Source organism: Marmota marmota, unplaced genomic scaffold (genome assembly GCF_001458135.2).
Source record: "Marmota marmota marmota unplaced genomic scaffold, marMar, whole genome shotgun sequence".
Classification (NCBI taxonomy): domain Eukaryota; kingdom Metazoa; phylum Chordata; class Mammalia; order Rodentia; family Sciuridae; genus Marmota; species Marmota marmota.
Window position 1 is genome coordinate 10,495,126 of NW_026000019.1, and position 27,318 is coordinate 10,522,443.

A 27,318-nucleotide genomic window follows, 5' to 3' on the forward strand; every position below is an offset into this window, starting at 1 on the left:
GAACACACAGGGTGGTGAGTGTGAATCACCTAGAGCCAACCATGATGCACCAAGCCACTCCCAGCCAGCACCACTGGAGAAGGGGGCTTTGAGGAAACAGCTGGGCAGAGCCAAATCAGGGAAGCACAGCACAGCCACACCAGCAAGAAGGCCAGGCACTTTCACTGTGCAAAGAGAAAGGGCCAGTGGTAAGTGCACAGTTCCTCTCCGTGCACAAAACTGAGTCTCCTACAAGGTGAAGCCTCCTGTTTACTGTTGTAAGCTTGCTCTACCTTTATTCTTTTTTTTTTTTTTACCTTTATTCTTTCTTCCTCAGTTTTACTATTTTTTAAACTAAGGACAGTTCTCAGAGTAAAGTCAATCGGGCAATGACAATAATGACGTAATTGAAGAAAACCAAGTACATGACAAAATCCAGCTCTGATCAATATACAGAAGAGGCCATGGAGTGACATTAAAAAGATGTACCAAATCCTAAAAACCAAAATGTGAAATGACACTTTAACTGTTAGGCTGTGAGTGTGTACACGCACATTTAAGAAAGAGAGAGAAATGCTGAAATGCGGCAGCATTTAACTAAGAAAGCATTAGATCTTACTAAAATTGATCCTTTATACAAGACACAGAACTACTTCAAAGTGAGCATCCAGGAACAGTCTTGCCAGCAGCCAGGATGGTGTTAGAGAGGGTTTAAAGGCATTGAGAAGGGGAAGAGAAAAAGACTAGGATGTCTAATGTCCTTAAGAATAACACAAGTATAGTTTAAATGTCATTCTCTAAAATACAACTCTGTAATCATTGTTCTGTGGGTTCCATGTTTATTCTCGCTCCATGGCCTACAGCTTCAATTTGTTGAGTTTGTAGGAAAACACAAGACTTGCAAAGGCCAAGAAGCACCAGCTCTGCAAAGTTCCCTAAAACCTCAGAAGGCAAGCAGTGCTTTCCGCCTGTTCCTGGTGAGATTTTGCCTCCAGACAGGACAGTTGGGCACGCCCAGATCTGGCTTTTCTGCAGGGCCTTCTCATGGGAAAGGAAGCATTTGTTAATGTCTTCCACAGGGAAACCTGACGTGAAGCCCAGTATATCCGACCTAAAGAGAAGAGGGCACTGACCTCAGAAAGCTAGACAGCTTCTGCAGACCTCCTTGTGGAAACCCAGATCCTGAGACCCAGGCCCACTGAAGCCCCCCTTCTCACCCACCACCTCCCTCCCGCACCTGCACTCCACCTCATCCCCAAGGCTCTTCATTCAGTTTCCCTCGGGTCTTGGCCTTTTCTTCACCTCATTACCTCTAAAACCTCCTCCCAGGTCTCCAGCCTGGGTCCCTTCCAATGCGTCCAACTTTTAGCTGTCAGCCGCCACTCTAAGATGTAAACCTGGCTGTGCCGCTCTGCTTAAAACCCTCCATGGCTGCCCTAGTATTCAGGACCAGGTGAAGTCCACAGCTAGCCATCCCATAGAACAACCGGCTCTCAGCAAGGGGCTCAGGCCTTTCTTTCTGGCCCCTTTCCTGTCACTTTCCCCCCAGGTACACTTCCCTCTTCCCTGGGCCAAGCCTCACATAGGAGTCTCACTCAGAGGTTGGAATGCCTCCCCAGCACCTCACATACTCTCTTTTAACTCCTAACTCATTGGTCACCTGTACATTGAAGGACCCTCTCTCCCATGCCACCATCCTGGACCATCCACCCCTTTCTCCCATCTGATTTCAAAGCCCCCTTGCTTGGCTCTCTGAGCCGGGATCACACTTACAAACTACAAACTACAGCAACTAGTTTAACTTTCTGTCTCCCCCATCACCTGCAAGTTCCTTCAGAGCAAGGAGTGTTTTATCTTACTTTATCTCCCCAATCTTTAACTTTATCACAGCACCTAGTATACTAAGTTTTTGATGAATAAACAAGTGCCATCAAAGAGGGGTCAGCAGGCAAAATGCAGCTGACAGAATCGTACAAGATGTGCAACAGTAGTGAGGGGGTTCCCACTGGATGTTTACCACAAATGACCCAGAAACTGCCAGAAACTCCAGAGAACTCCAGATCAACTCTGTGGAGCTAGCCACACCCATGGCAACCCAGACACAGAACTGGCTGAGTCTCTCCGAGGGAACAAAGCAGTTCCATTATCTTCTCCCATTAGCAATATTTTTCTTGCTTTGTTTATGGAAATCAATGCTTTCCTGCAAAACGTAATGTCATGGTAGAAATTCGAATGTTTTAGTTATTTAGTATATTTTTGCATATTTTAACATAAAATATGTAAGATAGTCACTATAAGATTCTGATCATGTACAAAGGGGAAGTTTACAGGGATATATTTGACATGGACAAAAGGAACTGAACTAAGTGGGATAGGGCAGTGATAAATTCCAACTAAGTGCTAAAACAGAAAAGCACAATATCTTACTGCTCTCCTTGTCTGTCTTAATTTATAACTCCACGGACTTTTTGTTTATGATTTCATGGAAATAAGAATGAAATATGTTCAAAATATTAATTTAAAAGAATGCACACTTTTAAGTATAAAGGGTGAATGTGCCTTGAATGTCAATGCTGTTGCTGTTGGCGAAGGGTAGACATGTATTGGAAACTCCATGCAGTACCCCCTGGACTGGTGAACTGAAGTCAATATTCTTAATTACATGCCTCATATTTCTGACATAGATCCCAACAGACTTTGAAAGCAGTAAAGAACATCAATTCAATAACAATATCACAGGCAATTCAAATTTACTATCTTGATAGGTATAGGCCACCATATTATTGGATTAATTCTTTTAGAAACATGTTTCCAAGATCAAAATGAAAAATACCAGTTGGCTCATTTACTAATGGTTACTAAATTTTGAAATTTACTTTCTAAAGCCTAAATTAAACATTCCAACCGACATGAACAACGTAACCCGAGGGCCTGTTCTCCAGGATGAAAACGAGGAGGACCAACTGTAAACCAGAGGCTCCTCTAGGGCTTAGCGCCTTACGATTGTCAAATCCCACTCCTGCACTTCCAACCACATGCAATTGTAATGTTGCCAAACACTTTTTAACTCATGCACTGCCTTTATTTGTTTAGCATTCAGTAATAAGACAAGTACAATTGGATCTCCTGGCTTTAAAAAGCACTGAGGAAGTTTTGTTAAAATAATCGCTACCTTTGTTTGTGCCCGCTTTGTTCCAGGAAGGATGTTAAGACAGCTATAATCATTGCCTGACTGATTTTTTCTCACTCACGTGCCCCTCTCCTTCTCTTTATAAGCTAACATGTTCATGCTGATTTTGTTTTAAATGAGAAGCTGCCACATGTTCATATTTATCAAGACAATACTAGTTGTCCAAAGAAGGATAATGCTAGGTCCATTCATTCAACAAACATTTACTAAGTTTCTGCCAATAGAATGGCTATGGTTGTGAGCTTTCCAGTCTAGTCGGGGATACAAACACACAGACAATTACAACAGAGTGAGGTAGCCTAACAGGAGATACAGGAAGGACAGCCCACACAGACCTGGAGGATCCGAGAGGGTTCCCAGAAGCGAATTTACCTGAGAATTCAAGGAACTGTACACCATATTAAGGCAACATGCCTAGCAATGCCACCCAAATACCAAGTAGAGCGGATCCAAATCACATATCCCCTCAAATCAATTTCTCAGCCCAGATGCTACAGAGGGTTACACTGCACTCCCAGACCCCAGGCTGGCTACGATTCACCCAAACGTGAGGTGCTACGTGAGATTTCCAGTTCCTTTTATTTCTATATTCTGCGTTCTTCTTTCCTATTTTACTATCTTTACCAACCTCCTAACTATAAAGCGTTTCAGCTCAGCCCAACATTTATCAAGAGTCTGTGTGGGAAACAGTGTGATAAACATGGACGCAAGGAAGGAGGCACAGGGCCCCACAACGACCTCATGAGCACAGAAGTCCAGAACTGAGGAAAGCCACGTGACTATCCACTGACCCTTCCACTCCCCACAAACCTTGCCGAGTTGACCTTGCACTCTCAATCCTGCTTGTGAAACAATACCCCCATGTTGAACTGTCTTGGGTTTGACACATTTTTCTGGACTCTAGAGTTTGCCTATGCTAAGACACCAAAGCCCCTTCCCTGGATTCTTTTCTTCTGTCCCTTTGAGTATTCTCCCTGTAATGGGCCATTTCCTGCTTCCAGAGACTACAGATATTTTCTTAACTCATTTCAACATATCAGAGTCAATGTACAACCACAATGCTAGGACCAAGGACAACAACAAGTCTGACCATTTGCCCTTCCAGAACTCACAGCACACTCCACAGGCTCAGGGAATGTTTGGATAGAAACATGTTTTAAATGTCCCTTCCAACCCTGAGACGGCATGGCTAGATGACATAGCTGGAGTCATTCTTCTAGAAGAGTTATCGGTGGGTAAAATTATCTCAGCCTAAGATGCGATAATAAAGGAAAAACGATTCAGTGTTTCAATAATACTTATCATTTTTCAAAATTGGCAACACAACCCCAGTGTGATGGACAAGCCTGCACTGCGTGAACAAACAGGGCCTGCACCCCATTAGTTGGTATATTTTACAACCAAAGATACACTGTCTTACTTCAAAAGATCAACTAAACACAACATTTAAGAAACAAATTTTAAAAGAATGATCTAAACGTTTTGGACTATATGAGACTCTACATCTGACAATGGTTAATAATTTTGCTATAATTTTCAGAACTGAACCTTGACCATGTTTAGAGGTCTTAGATTTGGAAAATACAAAATCACGCTCCACCTTTTAGGCTTTTGAGCAGCATCACAGACACACACGGAGGCAGTGCCTACACGCACGTTCTCGTCGATGTCTTCAGGGCACCATGCTTCACACATCCAAAATGAAGAAATTATCAACACAGCACACCTTCACAATACCTCTTTCAGTTTGCAGCTCAAGTTATCATTCAAAGCATAAAGAGGAACAGAAAGCCCTATCTCTCAAGCCTGCCCCAGGTGCATCCTCAGGGAAAAGCCCACAGTGAGCCTCCTTGCTCTTGAGCCAGTTCTTCTACTAATAAGGAAACAGCCTTAAGGTTCCAGGTAGCTCTTGACAGCAAACAACTAACCATCTGGGTCCAAATCCAGCCTCTACCCCTTCCTGGCTGTGTGACCTGGCAAGCAATTTAACCTCTCTGGGCATTAGTTTTCTTATGTGTAAACAAAACAGGTAATCATAATACCACTTCCTCATTTTCCTTTGAAAATAGGATTATTTTCATATTTCAATAATTTCCTCACCTAACCTCAATCTTTAGTTATTGCTACAACTAGGTACTTTGAAGAATTCTAAGGTTATTGGTATGTGGGAAAACAAACATGGTGAAGCCACTCTGTCCTAAAAAGAAAGATTTTGTAATTGCTATGGCTCAATTGGTTGAGTCACATTTAATTAAGTCTGGAATTTTCAAGGACCAAAACAGAGCTTCCCCATAGAACACCTAAAGAAGAAAACAAGTGTTACCGGGGTGGGTAGTTCTAAGAACAGACTCTTGAGCAGGGTGCTAGCAGTAAGTCACACTTTGTTGAAACAGGGGGAAGGGGGAAGGGACCTCCTCTAACCAGAACCAGTCTTTTCCCATTATCCTCCTCCTCAGTGCTTCAGGTCTACTGCTAAGTCCAGGGTCAGCCACCTCGGTACTCCAGACATTTGAGAGCACCAAGAGAGCAGGGAGAAGAGAGCAGTGGAGTCCAGAACAGAAGAGTCAGAAGTGTGCACACCTAGAAGAATGACATTCTGGGGCAGGGGGGACACTACAGAATGGACCCCTCCATTTCCCTGTGACATCCATTGCTATTATATTTGACCAAAAACTAAAGCTGTTGCCCAAGCAACATGAGTCCCATTAGAAAGAGGGGGACAAGCCAATACCAGAAAATGTAATGACCCTTTGGAAAGCAACTGGTTCCCATCTTGTGAATCATTCTGAAATAGCCAGACAGGCCTAACCACCTCAACACCACATTAAAATAAAATACAAATACACAACCACCAAAAACAAAGTAATGACTTGTCAGAATTCTAGTTCTGCTTTTCCTATCAGGTCAGCTGGTGATGCACATAATTAGCTCTAAGATCATCTTGTGAGTAAGGTGCCTACTTGGTAGTAAAGACCTCTAATTTCCACTGGAAAGGTTCCTATCTTTCCAAACCACAACTGCGATGTCTCTAAGTGCACTGCCCTAGTGTGTGGTGTCTCAGCCAAGTACAGTAGCAGGAAAGTCTGGGCTGAAGCAGCCACGGGAGGCCGGAGCAACATGCCCAGCAGAGAGGCGAGGCTGCTGGCCCTCCTGCCTGCCGCTCCAGGACTTACAAGCCACATGCTGCCTCAAGGCCCTGGGCAGTTGTGCTTCTTGTCCCCTTCACACTCTACCTTTCTGCTCTCAAACATGCTGAATTTTCTGGAACTCATAGTCAGTAAAGATGAGATGCAAGTGTATAATCTTCACTACTCCAAAGTCCATCCCCTGAGTGTGACCGGAACCAAGACAGGGGCAGGACATCCCTACTTAGCCTCCATTCTTTCCTCTCCCAAGGCTTCTGGTGTCACCTCTCCCCAGTTTCTCTGAAGATGACTTCTAGCTCCAGATCCAGAATTCCTCCAATCATGGGTTCATGTTTGCCCAAGTACCAGTCCTGTTCCAGGGCTCTCCATTTCCCACAGTCCCTTGATTAGGGACTAGCTGAAAGAACCACTAGGCTAAGAACTGACATGACCCTATCCCATACTTAGAATCTCAGTGGAAATGAGTCTTGTCTACAGAAGCAGTGTTTTCCAAAGCCCCTGCCCCTCCTCTTTCCTTCTTCTACAGGAGAAGTCCTGGGCACACCCATGCATTTGCCTCTTCCCAGGCTACAGAAAAGACTTTACAATATAAAACCTGCCACCCCTCAAAGGGAATGGACTTGGAATGGTCTGTCCCCTGAGCATTCTGGGTATTGTGGGAGTAGAGGTTGTCAGCATCAATAGGTGGAGGGCAGAGAGAGACAGAAGGGTGCTGTGTGGGCCAGGGTGCTTATGGCTCCTGTCTAACAGTGTTGCCTTCTGGACCTGTCACTCTGTGTGTCATTTTCTAATTCAATCTATTTGCCAAATACATTAAGATGTTTCTAAGAGGTTCTGAATTATTGACCAACCTAGGGGAGATGCTTTGGATAACATCAAGTACAAAAACAGGCCTGTAAAGCTAGTGCAAACACTTGGTCATTAGCAGTTTCCTTTTTAAGTCCAAAAGAGACTGGGGGGCGAGGGAAAGCTGCCTCTGCTAAATAATAATGATATTCACAGAACAACAGACACCGAAATTCCAAAGTTCACAATCTCTCCAGCTTTACTCACCCCTAGCCATCTTGCTCCTTTATTGGCAGCCTGTTGAATCTGGACTCTTTTGAGGGTGACATGGTAAACAGCGCCTTCCTCTACCTCTTCACCCCAGTCCTGAATCGAGCTCTGCCAGGGATGGGATAAAGAGAAAGAAAGAGTATTTTTTTTCCTCTCTGCTAACCACAATCTATCCCAGCTGCTGTGCTGCTTACACCAGCACTCAAGGCACAAGATGGGCTGTTCAAAACAAATATTACAATCAGAGCACTGCAAGACACACTGCGATAGAGGGCATGCTGAGGTTTTCTTGGCTCCTTGCCGTTTCCTGTGGTATCAGGATCCCTGGACTTTTCCATTTAGTTATTTTTCCTAAACTCGCTTACATATCTTAAATAGTTTTTTTAAAGTCTTTTTTCCCCTCTTCATAGAGAAACTGTGGTTTAGTCCCGATTAACGTTTCCCCCTTAAGTAAAAAGAAAAAATAACTCATTTGTAGAAAAAGTTTGTACTTTCATAAGCGGCTCAATCATCTGAGCAAACTCAGACACAAACAAGTGTTGAAAATGCCAAGAGTCCTCACCCCCGTTGGAAGTGAAATGCTTTGCGTGTCTTTTTCTTCTCTTATTGTTTTGGAACCCAAAAGTTAGCGGGGGTGGAAAGTTTTTATTTCCATAAAATAATCTGGCAAGCGCAAAAAGAGCCACACATCATCATGCAGCTTGAGCTAAAAATCTATGCAGCGACCCCCTGGAATTCCATGTCGCCAGCTAAACCTTAGATTTGGGTTAAAGAGCTGCTTGGGTCGCAGGAGCGCTCCGCGGTCCGCCCAGAGCAGCAGTTTTCCTTCAAAGTTCTCTCCGGACACGCAACTGTCCCAGACACACCAAAGGCCACGGCCGGAAAGTAGGTACCGTTTAAAGAGAGAGGACGCGGAGAGAGGAATGAATACAAAGCAGAGTGAGAAAGCGGCAGCTCACAAGTAGGGGCCCGGATTGCTCGGTTCGCTGCGAGGGCGTCCAAAACACGCCCAGAGAAAGCGGCAGGAGATTCCCACCAGAGAAGCCTCGGGAGGAGGCAGGGAGCTCGCGTTACCATTTTAGCTTGCCAAAGCAATTTCATTCTCAGTTTTCTCTCCGGTACGCTGCATGATGCGCCCTGCTCCGAGGCCGCCGCGGCGCCAGCTGCCCGGTCCCGTCCCGAGCGGCCACCGCGCACAGCACGCGCCTCGCTGTCCCCGCCGCCGCCGGTGCGCGCGACTCGGGCCACAAAGGGAGCGCAGCGAGCAGGCGAGCGAGCGAGCGAGCGAGGAGCAGACTCCTCCCCGCGCCGCTCCGTGATGTCAGGCTTTCCTGTTTGTGCCCGCGAGCGCACTCTCGCTTTCTTAAATCCCGAGGATCGAGCCAGCAGGAAATCATCTCCCGCTCCGAAGGGATCGGGAAACAACCCTTTCAAGTTTATCAGGTTTTCCTGATGGTCACCAGGTGCCAAAATAGAACCATGTGTGCGACGGGGATGTAACCAAGAACCAAGGGAGACGAGGGTCAGAAACATTTCCAGGATCTGCCTGCTTTTGAATTCAGAATAATTAAATCTGAGTTGCTCCGACGAAAGCAGCAGTTCTAGGAGCCAGGAAGTTTTTCATTAGGACAAAGGATCAGGTCAGAGGCTACCTGGATACCTAAAAGCTATGCCTCGGAGCTATACCCTGTCCCACAAGGCAAACTCCCAATAGGAAATCGCTCTGGACTTCTTCCTACCGCCACTCTGATAAAGCTTAATTGTGGGTAACTGGCCGCTGTGGGCTAGAAGGACACAAAGCAGGGAAGGGTTTTGCTGGGCCTGACAGTACAGAAAACAGGCCATCAGTGGCCCTGGGGGTTCCGAGTCTGCGAGCAGCCCTCGTGGGTTGAGTTGTCTGTTGGTGCACTGTAGGGGCGCAGTGCTGTCACAACCGCAGGGAAGAGCCCTTCATCGTTCACTGCCACTGAGAGCTTTACATAAAGGAAAGATCAGTGTTGTGACAAAAGACAATTACATGTTTTAGTCCAGTTTTCATAAATCAACAGGGATACCAAATAATAATGCAATCAAACTTGGCACCTGAAAGAATTTCATGTCAATTACAAAAACCTTTAGGGATTCAAGTGTTTTATATTATCCACCCCTTAACGAATTTAATCACCTTTAAGTTAAAAAAGAAAAGATTTCCTAGTAGTTGCCATGCTCAGGCATGAGGCTGGACCTTGATCAGTAATAAATACACATGGACTGAAAAGTTGGAGAACAAGTGTGTTGATGATCCCTAGACAGCAGAATAAATGACAGCAAGGCATGTCAAAGAAAACCAAAAGGATCTTTGGACACTTGAGAATATCCTCAAGTCACTCAGTCAAGTTCATTTCACACAACCAGAAATTACAAGGCTCAATGACTACAGAGAGAAGAATGCTCTTTTTATCAAACTGTGGTTGTTTCTATTATAAAACACATAGGGCTAAATCCTTCTGTGATACCAGGATAAAGTATCCCCAGGAGCCAGAGGAAAATCAGGTGCATGCCCTACCTCCCTGCTTGTTAAGCCATTCTCAGGCATATGAGCATACTTCACAGGTTCTAATAGTAATTCTGTTAACACAAATAATCAGCCCATATTTATGCACTGGAAGACTTAATACATTAAGTGCCTATAGTAACCAAAGTTATCTACAGATTCAGTGCAATCTCTCTATAAAAAACTATTTTTTACAGAAATAGAAAAAGTAATCCAAACATTCATATGGAACCACAAAGGACCCCAAATAACTAAAGCAAGCTTGAAAAAGAAGAACAAATCTGTGGGTATCACACTTTCTGATTTCAAAACATACTACAAAGCTACAGTAATCAAAACAGCAAGGTACTGATAAAGACAGACATACAGACCAATGTAACAGAACAAGAGCCCAGAAATAAATCCAAGCATATATGACCAACTGATCTTCAACAAGGTAGGCAAAAACAGAGTCAGGGGAGGTCAATCTTTCAACAAATAGTGTCTGGATTTCCACATTGAAGGAAAAAAAAAAAAACTGGACCCTTATTTTACACCCCCGCCCACACACACACACACTCAACTCAAAATGTATTAAAAACTTAAAACCTGAAACTGAAAAACTCTTAGAAGAGAGGGGGAAGCTTTATGAGATTGGACTTGAAATTTTTTTTTATATGACACCAAAAGCACACCCAACAAAAACAAAACTAGAAAGAGGGACTACATCAAACTAAGAAACTACTGCACAGCAAAGGAAACAATCAACACAGTGAAAAAGCAGCCTATGTAATGGGAGAAAATATCGACAAACCACATATCTAAGAAGGGTTATCTATAATAGATAAGGAATACCTACAACTCAATAGCAAAATAATACTACTAATGGCCCATTTTAAAAATGGGCAAATATTTGATGTTGATTTTCAGAGCTTGGTTTATTTCCCTTAGCATGATGTTCTTCAGTTCCATCCATTTACCAGCAAATGACACACAGTTCATTCTTCTTTATGCCTAAGTAAAACTCCATTGTGTATATATGCCACATTTTCTTTATCCATTTGTTGGATGATGGATACCTACGCTGGCTCCATAATTTGGCTATAAACCAATTGTAATGCTATAAACATTGGAATGCATACACTGTCATATTATTCTATTATCTGTTGTTTTTGATTAATACCAAGGAATAGAATAGCTGTGTCATATGGTAGCTCCATTCCTGGTCTTTTGTGGAATCTCCATACTGATTTCCATAGAGATTATACTATTTGCAGCCCCACCAACAGTGTATATGTGTACCTGACTTTACATGTCACTCATAACTCAAGTGTACCTTTTCCCCACATCCTCACAAGCAATTTTTATTATAATAATTTTAAAAGATAATAATAGGAGGGAGACTAGCAGAGCAGAGAAAGAGGATCAGGGGGACAGAAGAGGGGATGGGAAAAATTATACTGGGGAACAAGTTTGATCAAATTATGCTATGTGCATATGTATAGATATGGCATAATGAATGTCACTGTTATGTATAATTATAATATTCTGATAAAAATTAAAATAATAAAAATAAGATAATAAAAAGTGGGCAAAGAGGCCTGAGGGTGTAGTTCAGTGGCAGAGTACTTGCTAGCATATGCAAGGCCCTGGGTTCATGTCTCCATATGGGGAAAAAGAGGACAAAGGAACTGAATAGACATTAAAAAAAAAAAAACATGCAGAATGAGGGGTTGGGACTGGGGCTCAGCGGTGGCACACTTGCCTGGCATGTGTGAGGTACTGGGTTCGATTCTCAGCACCACATATAAGTAAATAAAATATAGATCTATCAACAACTAAGAAAAATATTTTTAATAAAACATATAGAATGAAAATCCTTTATTGGCCATTTTATAGGTAAAAACAAAGGACTGACTACACAACCAACTTCCCTCAGATGACTGTGAAGTCTGTTATGAATATTAAATAACCAAAGAGCATGGGAAATGCATATGAATAAATACTAAAAATGTTTATGAAAGATATTTATTTAAAAAAAACATACAAATGGCTAACAGGTAATGAGAAGATGCTCCACTTCACTAATCACCAAGGAAATGCAAGGAAACCACACTGAGATAGCAACCCACTCCTGTGATTAGGATGGTTATTATTTAAAACTAAAGACAACAAATGTTGACAAGGATGTGGAGAAAGGGGAACTCTGGTACACTATTTTTGGAAATGCAAATTGGTACAGCCACTATGAAAAGTAGCATGGTGGTTCCTAAAATATTTTAAAAAGAAAGATCCAGTAACACAAACTCTGGGTATTTGTCCAAAAGAATTTATATCAAAATCTCAAAGAGATACCAAGATATACAATCATCCAGGCATGGTGCTGCACGCTGGTAATACCAGCAACTCGGGAAGCTGGGGTAGGAGGATCACCAAGTTCAAAGCCAGCCTCAGCAACCCTCAGAACTTAGTAACACTGTGTCTCAAAATGAAAAATAAAAAGAGGGATGGGGATATGACTTAGTGTTAGACACCCCTTGTTTCATATATATATATATATATATATATATATATATAGAGAGAGAGAGAGAGAGAGAGAGAACCAAGAAGTCTGTTGACAAATGGATAAAGAAAATGTGGTGTGTGTGGGTGTGTGTGGGTGTGTGTATAAAATGGAATAGCCCTAAAAATATAAATCCTGCAATTTGTGACTATGTGGATGGACCTGGAAGATGTTAAGTGAAATAAGTCAAACACAGAAAGACAAATACCAATGCTGCCATTTACATGTGGAATCTAAAACAGTCCAACTTATTGAAGTAGAAGACAGAATGTGAACCCCAAGATGGGGCTGAGGGTTGGTGGGCAAAGAATATAAAGTCTCAGTTACACAAGATGAGTAAATGCAGACGATCTACTATATACACAGTGCCTGTAGCTGCCAATACTGTATTATACACTTGAATGTTGCATAGAGGGATGGGTGTATTTTTAACACCACAAACAACAACAATAATGATAGTAATAGGGGCAGGAGGAAACTGAGAGGTGATGGACATGTCTGGTGACATGTCCTGCATGGGGATATACCATGTTCCACATTTTCCATGTCACTCATACCTCAATAAACCCATCTGAAAAAATCTTGTCTTGAATATATCAATGTAAGTAAGCAAGAAATAGGAAGACCTTGGCTTGGTCATCCTCCAACTCATTGCTAGACTACACATACCTCTGCCCAGTCAAAAATTTAGAGGAAAATAGTCCTAAGAGGAAATAGTAATAACCCATAAAGAAAGGTAAGCCAGAGTGAATGGTCAGGATTCTCCTTCTGTACCTTGAGACTGCTGAGTACCAACTGGCTCTGCCTGCCTGCAACTGCTATCTAAACAGAGTAATTTGAAAACCTTCCCACGCTCTGGTAGCAGATTTTTTAATGACATTGATAATAATTATTCTGCAATATTTTATTCATAAACTATATCTTCATCTATCTATAGACCTCTTTAAAACTTCTGGAGGAGGACATAAGCAAATGGGTGTTACATCTTAACTCCTTCCTCCAACAATATCAAAGTCTTGTCAAAATACAAGCTACTTAATCCTTTGAACAGCCCAATGAAATCTTCTCCCTGTTCTTCAGGTTTGCAGCCTGTATTGCTCATAGTTAACTTCCCATGCTCGGCTTCCCACTGTCATTTAGGCATCTTGTTATGGTTGTTTTCGAGCTACAAACTGAGGTTGGGCTGGAGGTGGAGCTCAGTGGTAGAGTGTGTGCTTTAGCATGTGCAATGTCCTGGGTTCAAGCACCAGCACCAAAAACAAAACAAAACAACCTGGGGTTGCCCCATCCACTTTTTACTTGACCTTCCACCCTTGCTTTGCAAAGGGAAAGGAGCCAGTCATGCTTGGTTAAAGATGAATAGTCCTTTGAACATTTCTTAAGTAGACAGTTGCTTCCATTTTTTCTGAAAGACCAGACTGATTTTATTAATCTTTACACAGAAAGTCTAAAGCATGAGTTAAAACTCTCAGTGATCATTAGGTTCTACTACTTAGGCAAGCACATCACACCCAATTTTCAGCAGACCTACTAAAGAAGAGGCTGCCCTCAGGAATAGAAAATGAAGGCAGAGGAAATATAAACAAGCAGGTCAGAAGCTCAGGGCTCCTCTGGTCATGATGACAAACATTTTTCAGCTAATAGTTTACCAACTATGGGCGCCCATTCTTTCTTGTTGGTGATGCTCTCTTGAGGGGGAAGTTGAGAGCTGGAATGCTATTTGGAACTTGGGCTAATGAGCATTATTACCTGCTCATAATTATAGATGTCTGTAAAAGAAGAAAGGACACACAGCCAGAAAATTGTTCATGTGGTCAAAAAGGTCAAAACCCAACAATCAGTGCAGACACAATGCCAGGCTGCTGTGATGTACAATAAAATAGAGCCAAGTGGAAGACCAGCAAGTGACCTGAGGCCATGGCGGGCTGTGACCAAGATTATGGAAGGAGCAGCCAGGCAATTAGCCAAGGTATATATGTTTTCAAGGCTAAAGGAACTTCCCTTTTCCATAATAATGGTATTGAATTGGTATTGAAAACTCAGAGTGGTTACAGCAGAGTGGTTAGGAGTGATGGCTCCTCAGTCAGAGGCACCCTGGCTAGATCCAACACTTTCTGAAGGTCTTTAACACCTCTAAGCCCCCACAAAATAGGAATGCAAACACCATCCTCACTGTTTCAGAGTAGCAATTAGAGATGATCCACATCAAGCCTTTAGCACAGCATCAGCACCATGGCTAATGTTCAATGCTGTCTGTTGATATTGTTGTTGTTATAAGTCAAGTCAAAGAGTTGCAAAAGCTACAGGAGATGGACTATATTAAAAATCAGACCCGTATCTTGAATAGCTTAAGGTTTTCCAGTTTAGCCAGGTGTGGTGGCTCACACCTATAATCCCAGCAACTCAGGAGGCTGAGGCAGGAAGATCACAAATTCAAGGCCAGCTACAACTTAGTGAGACCTGTCTCAAAAATAAAAGGACTGGGAAGGTAACTCAGTGGTAAAGTGCCCCTGGGTTCAAACCCCAGTAGGCACCAACCAAGAAAAAGAAAGTTTGAGTTTTTTTTTTTTTTTCCAGCTTAAGACTCCAATTTCATGATGCAGAGATCACAGCAGGGACCATAAACCCCACCAACTATTCAGTCAATGAGCAACATTTTCTGAATTACTACATGGCACAGAAAAATAGTGTGCTTGGTTTTTCTTTTCCAGTTTACTCCACTTTCCATGTAGCTATCTGAGTGATCTTTGCAAATCACAGTACCATCTTCTGTTCCTAATCCCCCAGGGGCCCCCACTGCTGAGGATAACAGCCTCAGTCCCTTCCACAACCCACAGGGCACTGCCCGGGCTGGCCCTACCCACCTCTCCAGCCTACTTCCCCTCACTCTGACCATGCCCTCTGCATTCCAGCTGCTCCAGTCTTTTTTCAGTGTCTTGAGTATGTCTTGTTGCCTCCTGTCACAGAGCCTGTGTACATACAGTTCTCCTTGTCTGAGGCTCCCTTCCCTTTTCTCCTCTCTTGTTTTGAGTTAAATACACCAAGTCTCTGCTCTCATGGCATGATCCTCTTGCTTTGTAGCTTAAATACTGTTGTATAACTGTGTGTTTTTTGGATAAATGTTTGTAAACTGTGAAGGCAGGGCTAATATTGCTTTCTTCTCACCATTGTATTGTAGCACCTCAGACAGTGCCTAGCACATAGTAGACGCTCAATGAATTACTAGGTAGAGCAAGGTCATTCTATAAAACCAATAGGTGCTTAGTTATTGTTGTGTGATATACATAAATCTTTAGATATTGTCTCTATAAAGTTGTTAGTACCTTGAAAGCAGAAAAAGGACATAAAGGAAATGCCTGAAAAATGATTTTATAGAGCCAAGATCAGCAAGTGCAGATTAAGAGATCAGGGCCAACAGAGCAATGTGGCACTGAAAGGCACAGAAAATTAGTCAGCTGGTGCTCACTCTTAAAGGACCGCCAGACAAGCACAGTTTATTAGGCTGTGTTAATGCTACCTTTGAAGAAAGAGAAGTTCTGGGAGGAAGGGAAAGGGATCTTCAGAACAGAGGATGCATGTTCAAAGGAGATGCAAAGAGATTCCATGTGCTGAACTCAATGGCACATGCCTGTAATGCAGAGGCTCAGGAGGCTGAGACAGGAGGATTGTGAGTTCAAAGCCAGCCTCAGCAAAAGTGAGGCACTAAGCAATTTGGTGAGACATTGTCTCCAAATAAAATATAAAATAGGACTAGGGATGTGGCTCAGTGGTCAAGTGCCCCTGAGTACCAAAAAGAGAGAAAGAGAGATGCTGTGTGGGTTAGAGAAGTGGCCCATATAGTCCAGACAAGCAGAAGCAGGGAAAGCAGCCAGTTGGTGGAGATTTTTTATTTTTTCTTAAAAGATAATCAAACAATAAAAGAGGGAATCAAGAGACAATGCTAATACTTGTTCTCAAGTTAGCTTTGAGTGGAGAAAGTACAAAGGGAAGGCTATTAAAGGTATGTGTCTGGGCTGGGGTTGTAGTTCAGTCATAGAGAACTTGCCTAGCACTTGTGAGGCAAGGGGTTTGATCCTCAGCACCACATAAAAATAAATAAATATTGTGTCTATCTACAACTAAAAAATTTACTTAAAAAAAAAGGTATGTGCCTGATAATTAACACCTACACTAAGAGAGACAATATAAGGGTTTTGAATACAGACATGAATCTGAGTGATATTTGGGGAAAACCAAATATTCCCATCCAATGATCGTCAGCATGCTACAAATAAATGAGGGGGAGCAAAATGCAAAAAAGACAGTTGCAAAGGGACACTGGGATTATGGTGGGAACCCAAAAATAGAGACAATGGGAGGGCTTCTGCTTTGGGGAAAATATTATCTCTGGAGAGAAAGAAAATAGAGAATTTGAAAAGTCACAGGAAGGAAAGGGGAAGACTAGAAATGAAGAAGGGTAGCAGTAAGTTACGACACATCAAAAAGGTTTCTAGAAACCATGAATTCACACGCTGCCTCCTTTAGTGGAAGAGAAGCCAAGTCTGAACAGCTTCACGATTCACTCATCAAAGAAATGTCAAAAATGACCAGAGAAGAGAACAAGAGGGAAAGAAGACCAAGGAGAGACAGAGTTATGGAAATTAATGCCAAAAGGAAAACTCATTGCACTTAAAAAATTCTCAAAGTCAAACACAGTAAAATCAGCCTTGGAATAGAGTCGATGCACTTTATAGGATTTCAAACAGAGCTTTACATTCTATCATTAGTACAAGATACTGTGTGTATTTTAAGAGTGTTTCCTCTGTTTAAAAACATAAAAGTTTTGAAAAATTATCACCAGTTATTCTATTCTATGACACTCTTCAATAAAATGTAACCAAAGTTAATTGAAAGTCTTAGTGTGGTCAGTTACATAACACCAGAATTGCTGAATAGCTTAAACACAGTGTTTTCCCAGAAATATTTGTCTTTTGGATAAAACCAAGAATGGAAAGTTTTGCCTTAAAGGAGAACTTTTGAGAAGGTGGAATGAAAAAGAAAAACATATAGAATGGAAATACAGCTTTAACAAAAAGGAACCCAAATGCTACAAATATACTCATTACTCACACAGAGATACACAAAAGAAAAAAGAAAGTAAATTTTATAATTTTATCACTTTGGAAAGTAGACTGGATTGTGCATCAATCAGATAATGTCTTTTTAAAAAACAAAAAATATATATTGCCTTTGCCAGAACAAATTTAGCCAGATATTTGACTCTTGTTACTTTCCTCTTAGACTGGTAGAATCGGCTCATCGTGACCCATGCTGATCTTGTTGAATCTGAGGCATGAAGTGAGGCCTAGAGAATGAAAATGTGTTTTGTTTTGGGGCCAGGAGGACTAGGTACCAAGGCTGATCCTGCTTCTTCTAGATGAGCAAAGAGCTTCTGGTCCACAAAGTTGCATGTGACTCTCAGTACTACCCTGGTTCTTCTTTTCTACCCTCTTCTCTCCTCTCTCCTTTCCTTCAGGGATTGTCCAGGGATTGTGTGTGTGTGTGTGTGTGTGTGTGTGTGTGTGTAGTGGGCAGGAAGAACTGACACAGTAGACTGGGTCTCATCTCAAACCTTGGTCATAAAAAAATTATGATTTCTCAACAGAAAGACACTAAAGAAATGACAGTATAATGGTACATCTTGTGGCCACCTATAGCCAAATAAGTAATATGCTTTTTCTTACAGCCAAGTAGGTCATATTTAACGTTGTTCCAAGGACTTTCTCTTTTATAACTTGCCCAAATGCTCTTCTGTTAGGTTAGTTTGCCCTAAAGCTCAGGAAACTATGCCGCCCTGGTCAAAGGCTCGTGACCTTATCATGAGGACCAGCTGGCATTCTTGGTGTACATGACCAACCCAGGCTGAGAAGCCTTATGGGTCAAGTGGGGATTGGACAAGCAATGAGAAATTCTTTAATTTGATTTGGTCTATAAGCCCATATGCACCCAACCCTATAGATACTGTGTTTTTTTCCCTATATATGCCTATGTTAAAGTTTAATTTATAAATAAGGCACAGTAAGAAATTAATAATAATAAAACAGAATAATTATAATAACATACTATAGTAAAAACATTATGTGAATATGGTCTTTCTCAAAAGAGTCATGACAAATATTAACATTCTCGGTCCACACTTGGCCACAGGTTACAGAAACCACAGAAAGTGAAACCATGGATAGGAGGAATTGCGTGGTATAGTACACTAACTGGATATATGTCCCTTGGAAACATGAAGTATGCCTTTTGTTTTATTCCATGTAATCCCATAATCCTCTGTCAAGGATCAGGTAAGTAAATAACCATCTGAATGTCCTCAACAGAGCACATACTGTGTAAACACTGAATTTTGCTCGCTGATCCTGGATCTAAGTAAAGGGGTGTGATGGTTAATTTTATGTGTCAACTTGATTGAGCCAAGGAGTACTCAGATTAATCAGGGTGTCTGTAAGGGTGCTGGGCATGTGGAAGAACTGAGCATTTGAAATGGTGGACTTACCCTCTCCAATGCTGATGGATATCATCAGGTCCACTGGGGACCTGAAGGGAACAAAATGCAGAGGAAGAAGAATCTGCCCTTTCCTCCTGCCTCACTCCTAGAACTGCAAGAGACATCTTGCCTCATCTCCTGCTCTCACACTGGAACTGACACCACAGGCTCCCCTGGCCTCTCTGCCCTTTGTACTCAGACTGAACTCCATCACCATTTTCCTGGGTCTCCCCAGCCACCGAAGTCACAGATCATGTGACCTCTCAGCCTCCATCTCTGTACGAGCTGACTTCTCATAATTCTGCATATACCCTATCATATTGGTTGTGCTTCTCTGGAGAATCCTGATTAATATAGGAGGCAAACAAGAATGAACAGTGTAAGAAGTTAAGAGGGAAGAGGGTGATGTGTGCTCCTAGGGAATTCTGACTCTGAATTCCAAATTAGAGGTTATATTGCAGTTTGTTCCCCTTAGAACAGCCATTCTGGCACATCCCAGGTGAGAGTCTGGCACATATATGGTGACAAGAACACAGATGCAGAAAGGGCCTCTTTCAGTTCTTGCCTTGGAAATGCTTAGGTGTTCGTGCTGTCCCTTACCAGCAATGGGAGGGAAAATCAGATATTGGCATCTCTTGAAGGAGGAAAGAAAAGACAACTTTAAAAGCCCTGAGTGCTGGGAACCTTTTGAGAAAGAAGAAATCACACCCCATTAAGGCATGTGAGGAGTTACAAGGTGGCATTGAGGGGCTTAGGCGAGCAGGGTGGGATGGAAGAAGAAAGCCAAAGTCAGAGCTCATCCCAGACCCGGCACGGGGAGCGAGGCCTCCCGCACAGCCACGATTGTACCCCCCACCAGCACTTCCATCAGGGCATCCAGGAGTCACACCAGCAGAAACTGATAAACACAGCACTTCACCCAGGGGAGGCTGCTCATGCTCCCTATGCTAGGATGGTTTATTGGAGATTTATATCATTTGGGTGGTTCAGAATCCCCTACAATTTAGTCAATATGATCACCTACTTGCAGGTATCATTACTTTCGTATTGGTGATCCATAATATTTTTCTGTCACTTTGCAGTTTACAAAGTTCTTCTACATATATTTCCATATGTCCCAATGACCCATCACCCAAAGTTAAAGTATTTTTATCTTCACTTTATGACCTAAAACGCTGAAATGTCAAGAATAAAGACAACCCACATGCTAGACAGAGATCTCCAAACCCAGTCTTTTGACTTCAAATATCACACTACTTTCAGAGAATGATTTCCCCCTTAGGACATTTTAACAATAGCATTTTTGCTTATATTATTTAGAATTTACAGCATCTCATGAAGTACATTAATTTTCCATACCCTTTAGGCACTGGAGGTGCGTTCACACAGTGGCCAGCACTCAAGAATTATGTCCTTAGTGACTCTTTCCTGAGAGCCTTGACCTTTTAATGCCCAGGGCTGACATCCCAGTTCAAGTCTGTACCACATGGTTCACTGCCTGTCTTTTCATGCACACAATCGAGTGGGCAGTCATCATGCTCCAGGTACCGAGCTAGGTGCTGAACACACTGTGGGGACCTAGTCAGAGTCCTGGCTTTCAAAGAATTTACGTTCCAGATAGAGGAGGAGCAAGACAAGTCAACAGGCCCTTAGCAGCAGTGTGGGAAATGCTGTAGTGGAGCAGGCACGGCCTGGGGCCCTGGCATCAAGGAGGCAGGGATGTCCAAAGCTGAGCCCTAATGGGAAGCAGGAGATTAGGAGGTGAAAAAGAGAGGAAGTCTTCAGTGAAAGAATAGCAATCAGTGAAAGCACGGGTGCCCAAGAGAGCAAAGAGCTTCCCACTGGAAGTGAAAATAGTTTTGATGTGCCTTAAGGAACAGACGGGTTTGGTGAGAGATGCGTGTGACAGCCAGATTATGACGAGCTGGGAGCCATGCTGAGGAATGCGGACGCTGTCCTGGGGCAGCAGAGACCATCATGCAATAGAGTTATCTGAGAAGACTTGCTAAAAAGATCCGACTGCAGTATGGAGAAAGGATTAGAGCAGCACTGCCCCAGGGAAGTCCAACGTGAGCCACTTATGTAAGTTCAGCTTTTCTAGAACCCCATTAAAAGAGGTTTTTCTTTTTAAGGTAAAATTAATATTTTATTAGTTTTTGTTAATTTCAACCATGTGGCTTATTTACCTCACAGTATTTAAGGAGGCACAGAGGGAAGTGAACATATTGGAGAGTATTTAGGAAGAGAAGTGGCAAAAATGTGTTACAGATGAGGACTCACTTAACTCTAGCTCACTTTACACCCGAGACTCAAACTCCTCTTCCTAAAATACAGCTCCAACTGAGATACTTTCCTGTTCTAGTTTTCCCATTTTTACCCTCTTGCCTACCAAACAAACCCCAACTCTTCAGCCAGCAGAGGCCCTGGCTTCTGCAGCGTGTGCTCCCTCCACACAGCTGGGCCTCTTTGCTCCCACCTGTAAACCCGGCGTCTGAGACCAGGCGAAACCTTATGCAGGAGGAATGGAAAGACTTTGGCTCGGTGCTCTGGAATGGAGCGTCAAACCATCCTTTCTGCTAGTCAGGCCCATGCTCCAGGTCTGACTCCTGGCTTGGAAACCTGCCTGGTCCTTCTGGGGCTGGGGCCCAGCTTCTTGCTTTCCATCCTGCTCTTTCCTCCCAGAGCTTGGAGGTCTGCCCGCAAACCTGAGCAAAGTGGCTGGAGCCTGCTAACTGCTGACAGACATTTTTATTCCCTTATTCCAGATTGCGTTTCTAAGTGCCACCTGTTCCTCCACTTCCCAGTATCAGCACCTCCCTCCCTGAGACTTGTTGCCCACCTCCCAGTGCCAACTCTGTCTGCCTGGGTGACCACCTGTCATCTGTTGCCGTGTTCTTCTGCGATCCTTGCCAATGCCCTGTCTGCCAGCCTAGGCTTCGTTGCAGTTCCCGCCCGTCCTTGTGGGCAGATCTGGCCCCTTCCAACTTGCGGTGCACCAGGCCATTTCTAAGAACATTTTAAGCTATGGCAAAAGATATCTGAGGCCCTGAAGATGAGAGCCCCCCTATACCACTGAAGCTTCCTCCTCACTACTCCTGTGTACCCTCCACTGCAGTCAAAATAATCTCATCATCGTCTGCCATGCCCACAGACCTACCTGAGTTAGTCCTGCCAACCCCACAATCTAGAAAGGGCTTCCTTCCATTCCTTCCCATAATAAATATGAATCTTAAAAAGATGACAATCCATAATCCCCCCCACCCACACACACACAACTGGAAACTACACTCCTTCTGAACTCTATCATTCATTATCTGAGATTCTATTATGGGCTTTATTGCATTCTTTCTTATTTTACATGTCTTATCTCCCCAAGGATATAAATATCTTGGGAATAATACCAAGATATGTCTGATTACTTACAAAATATCTGGGAGAGGAGGAAAGAGGAAGAAAGGGAGAGAGGGAGGGAGGAAAAGACAGCTTAGCTTCCCAAACTAAGAACTGGTCCATCAAGGATTGTAAGTGAACAAGCTTGTGCTGTCAAGTGCCTGCTTAGCACCCTCAATCAACAATTCCTGAAGAGGAGATGGCTCTACCATCCCCTGGCTATCTTTTAGAAATTCAATGGCTCAAAAAGGCACAGGTGGGAAAGCCAGACTGACAAGTAGACACTTCTGATTGTGATTAAAGTGCACAAAGTGGATTCTGGCATCCAGTACAAGGCTCAGCTTCCTGTTCCCCATATGGCAATGAGACCAAGGCAGGATATCCACTGCCTGCCGTCTTACTTTGCCCATGTCTATGCCACTGTGTGACAGGACAGAGTTAAGCAAATTGTGTGTCATTATTTTGCACTCATTTTCTACCTTTTCTCTTAGAAGTTCCAGATACTTCCCCAAATCCCTATGTGGTAGCTGGATCACATTAGCGAAAATACAATAATCATAATCCACCACCACAATATTCTACCTGCATTATTTTGTAACCTAACCACCTGAACTGCTTTCATGTGTAATACTCTTGATCAACTATAAAAAGCAAACATATAGTGCCAACTCTGTGGCCATGAGGTCTGAAGGCCCATGATGCCAAACAGACATCAAAAGCCAGACTTTATGAAGAAGCATTCAACTATGATTGAACATACTCCAAAGTGCTTTCAATCAGTTAGTCATTATTGCCTAGCTTCTTGGATGAAGCCATAGGTGCTGAGTTTCCTTCAGACATATCAAAGACGATGCTCTCATGTCTCACAGACTTGAAGAGGCTAGGCAAGGGCAGCAGAACTAGTGAAAATCTATGTGTCTGGGTTCAAATGGAATGGTCTATTTCTGTCTCCTGGAATTAGAGCCCTGGTGTCCTGGTGGCAGGTATCCGGGGACCAAGTGCCTTCAGTGGACCAAACCCACAATAAGAACTCACATTCTTTTCTGGCCTGGCACAGTTTGAACACTTTTTTTTTTTTTGTAGTTGTAGATGGATAGAATGCCTTTGTTTTATTTGTTTATTTTTATGTGGTGCTGAGGATCGAACACAGTGCCTCATGCATGCTAGGCAGGTGCTCTGTCACTGAGCTACAGCCCCAGCCCTTGAACACTTATCTTTTAAGGTATGTACAGGAGCCACTCTGACTGACTTCAGTGATGGATGGATTCTCAGGAAAGAGCAGGTAGAGGGATGATTTGAGAAGCACTTATTTATGTATCAAATAGCCAGAGGCTAAAACACCCAACAATTTAAGAATGAAAATAGAAATCAGCTAAATGAATATGGGAAAGCAGTGTTTCTCTACCTATTCAAAATGAATATTTATGTTCTCAAGAGTAAAAATGGCCATAAACTTTTGAGTGCAAAATTTGGCAATATCTATCAATATCTAAAACACACATTTACATTGCAGGAAAAATGTTACTACTAGGAATTTGCCCTATGGATATTTATAGAACATTTCAATTAGATATATGTGTAAGGATGATCACTGAAGCATTATTTGTCATGGTTTTTAAAATACATCAAAAATTCCATCAGCACAAGGACTGGTTAAAATATAAATGGCACATCCACATCCACATAATGGATTACTATGCAATGGTTTAAAAAATGAGATGAATTGGTATGTGCCCAGATGAAACTTTCTAAAACACACCATTATAGGAAGAAGGCCGAATACAGAACAGCATGTAGAGATTGGTCCCTTGCATATTAAAATATACACACATATATGTGGGATGGGTACATATGTACATTCAAACATAGGCATGATTTTTTCTTCCAGAATAAATTTCAAGAATGGTGAACAGCAGTTAACTCCAAGGGACTTGAGATGGGGTAGAGGAACAGCGTAACAGGGTAGGTGGCATTTTGGAGAGAGATCAGGACCCAGTTTACGTTTCTTATTTATATTCTCCAGCAACTAAATATTCTAACAAATATTCCATTATTATTTAATGGATTCCTAAGTTAGTCCCTTCAATAGTGATTGGGTATGTGGCCAAAGAGGGAAGAAAAAAAGAGATTCTCAGCAGAAAAGATCTATAATACTCCTAAGCTAAAGAGGAAGTCTTCCCATCTACGAAGAGGAAGAAGTTGTCAGGGTGGGGTGGGGGGTGTACTGTATTAGGGGTGAAGGAGGAGGAAGTAAGAAAGTAGAAAGAAGAAGAGTAATAATTGCCTAATCTGGGTTATACTTGAACTTAATTTTTTTCCACTTATTTTACTTTGGAAAAAGAGACTGATAAGAATCACTTAGTCCTTGCCTGAAAATTTGAAGAATCAAAATGTCCCAGTTATCTAGATAGAATCAGAAGGAACACTCTTCTCCCCTCCCCTTTCCACGGGCAGTGAGGAGGCCAGGAAAGAGGTGCTGGGAGGGAATGTTGACAAACCCACTCAGCAATAGCCTGAAGTGTGGGGAATATAAACCAGCAGCAGAGAACAGCCTCCCAGAGCTGCTAGTGGCTCCCATTCTACTGAACAGCATGACTCCTTTGTTTTCTTGGGCCTGGGAAAGAAAAAGAAGCCTTTGCTCTTGTGTACAGTCTTGAACTACAGCTTCGAGAATCCATTTCAGGGTCAGAGTTAGTTGTGTGTCATATGCAATTAATGATCCAGATAGTATGAAGAGGGAAGGCAAAACTGAGACTCAAAGGATCCACTGTGTTGAAAGTGTCACCTATCATACAACTTTTATTTGTGGTACATATGGAGGCTTCCTATTGGCCAAAATATACCTCAATGGCTTTCATGATGGAACAAAGTTACCCACATTTATCTGAGTAAAAAATCCACTGGCATTGGCCTAGATGTAAATCCTATAAAACAGGCATAACTCTAACTTTTTTTTTTTTACCTGACAGTGGCCCCAGAACAACTAATCCCAGGATTAGCACAGAATCTTCCCTTCTTCTCACTCATCATTTAAACATTCATCACTGAGGTAAAAGCAGGGTAGCTCAGCAAAATCATAAACCTTGTTAGATCATTCCTAAATGATGAAGCTTCTTCAGGGAAGTGGACCTTCCCCCAGGGCAGGCTACTTCAGCTAGTTACAGCACAGCACAGGGCTAATGACACCAAGGGCGTGAATGTGCCTACTATGGGGCCAATTAGCTTTGATCTGTTTGGGGGCCATTTCCTGTATCCCTAAACCCAAACAGCTGTTTAAAAATGGATACCTTTGATGACAAGAGGAACTGGTCCAAAGTAGAATAGATGTATTAGTTTAAATCTATCCTGCTCTTGGAAAATGACACAAAGCATATTAGTAACATTAAAATCACACCGCCTGGTATTTGTTCCAAATGGATGAGGAATAACACCACCAAGCAGATCTCAAACATCTGTACAACTAGACTGGTTGCCAGATAGAAGATAGTTACGTATTCAGAGACAACCCATTTCTGTTTAAGAAGGCTGTCACACTATGGGCCCATTTTCCCAATAAAATAATTCCTTGATGAAAAGTACTCCATTTAGAACATTAAGAATATTCTCTTTGGGAATAAAATCTAACAAATATTCCATTGCAGGTAAATGGATGGAGTTGGAGAAGATAATGCTAAGTGAAGTTGGCCAATCCCCCCAAAACAAATGTCGAATGTTTTCTCTGCTATAAGGAGGCTGATTCATAGTGGGGTAGGGAGGGGGAGCAAAGGAAGAATAGATAAACTCTAGATAGGGCAGAGAGGTGGGAGGGGAAGGAAGAGGGCAGGGGATTAGAAATGATGGTGGAATGTGATGGACATCATTATCCAAAGTACATGTATGAAGACATGAATTGGTATGAATATACTCTGTATACAACCAGAGATATGAAAAAATGTGCTCTATATGTGTAATATGTATTGTAATGCATTCCGCTGTCATATATTAAAGGGTCTCACCAAGTTACCCAGGTTGGCCTTGAACTTTTGATCCTCCTGCCTCAGCCTCCTAAATTACTGGGATAACAGGCATGCACCACCATGCCCAGCTTCAAATGCCTTTATTTCTAAGATTGGTTCCCATTTCAGACATCCATTCTCTCCCACAGACAAAGAGGTCCTGCATGTGAAACTTCTAGGACAGGCATCCATGGACACTTTCTGATTTAAACTGATGTATTCTTTGAAGTGCACCAGAGACATGCACAGGTGAATTCCCCCCCCCCCCAAAAAAAAAGAATATTCTCTTTGGGAGGGAAAAGGGAGGTAGTGGGGAATGAAACTGACCAAATTATGTTATATGCAGGTTCAAATATATCACAATGTATACCACTATTATGTATAATTATAAAGCATCAGTAAAAAATTTTTTATAAAAGAATGTTATACATTTTTATAGGTCAAAATGAGCTCTATGAGATTCCATGATACCTAACTTTTAATATAAAATACTTCATATAAAAACTGAATTAACCTTTTGGACTGTTTGAGCATTTTCATGCTGATTAGATACTAATTTTCTCTCTTATAAATGGACAGTTCTTCAATACAACCCAGTTCTTCCTTCACGAGTATGTTCTTCACCCACACACCATGCATAAAAAAACCTTATTTTTTCATTTGGATTACAGACCCCAACATAGATGTTTTCCTATCATTCATAAAAAGATACAAATCATCTTTCTTCACATTTGTGCCTATCTCCTTATTTAAAGTATCCAACAGAACCCACAAAAAAAAAAAAAAAAAACAATATCTGAAATACTACATGTACCAATATCTGAAGTGCATCTAGAGGCCTGGCATTAACCTTAGGGGTTATCTCACACGTTGATCTTAACCTGGAATTAACCTTGGGAGCTAACTCACACGATGTTCTGGAGTTAGGGCTGGGGATCCTCTCATATGCCTTGAAATC

The 27,318-nt window shown here is 42.2% G+C and overlaps 1 protein-coding gene across 7 annotated transcripts in view; it reads right to left on the reverse strand.

The window, feature by feature from the left end:
- The window catches only part of Rgl1 (ral guanine nucleotide dissociation stimulator like 1), a 245,024-nt gene that overhangs the window by 102,173 nt on the left and 115,533 nt on the right, over positions 1–27,318 (reverse strand). For 5 of the 7 annotated variants that reach the window (XM_048809850.1, XM_048809846.1, XM_048809848.1 and 2 more), the window contains one exon: positions 7,369–7,479. The exons of 1 other annotated variant lie outside the window; for it this stretch is intronic. In XM_048809850.1, the coding sequence (XP_048665807.1) occupies positions 7,369–7,479 (111 nt within the window). Of the gene's footprint in view, positions 1–7,368; positions 7,480–8,445; positions 8,662–27,318 lie in introns of those variants that run through there. One more of the 7 variants, XM_015491707.2, reaches the window with a different exon arrangement.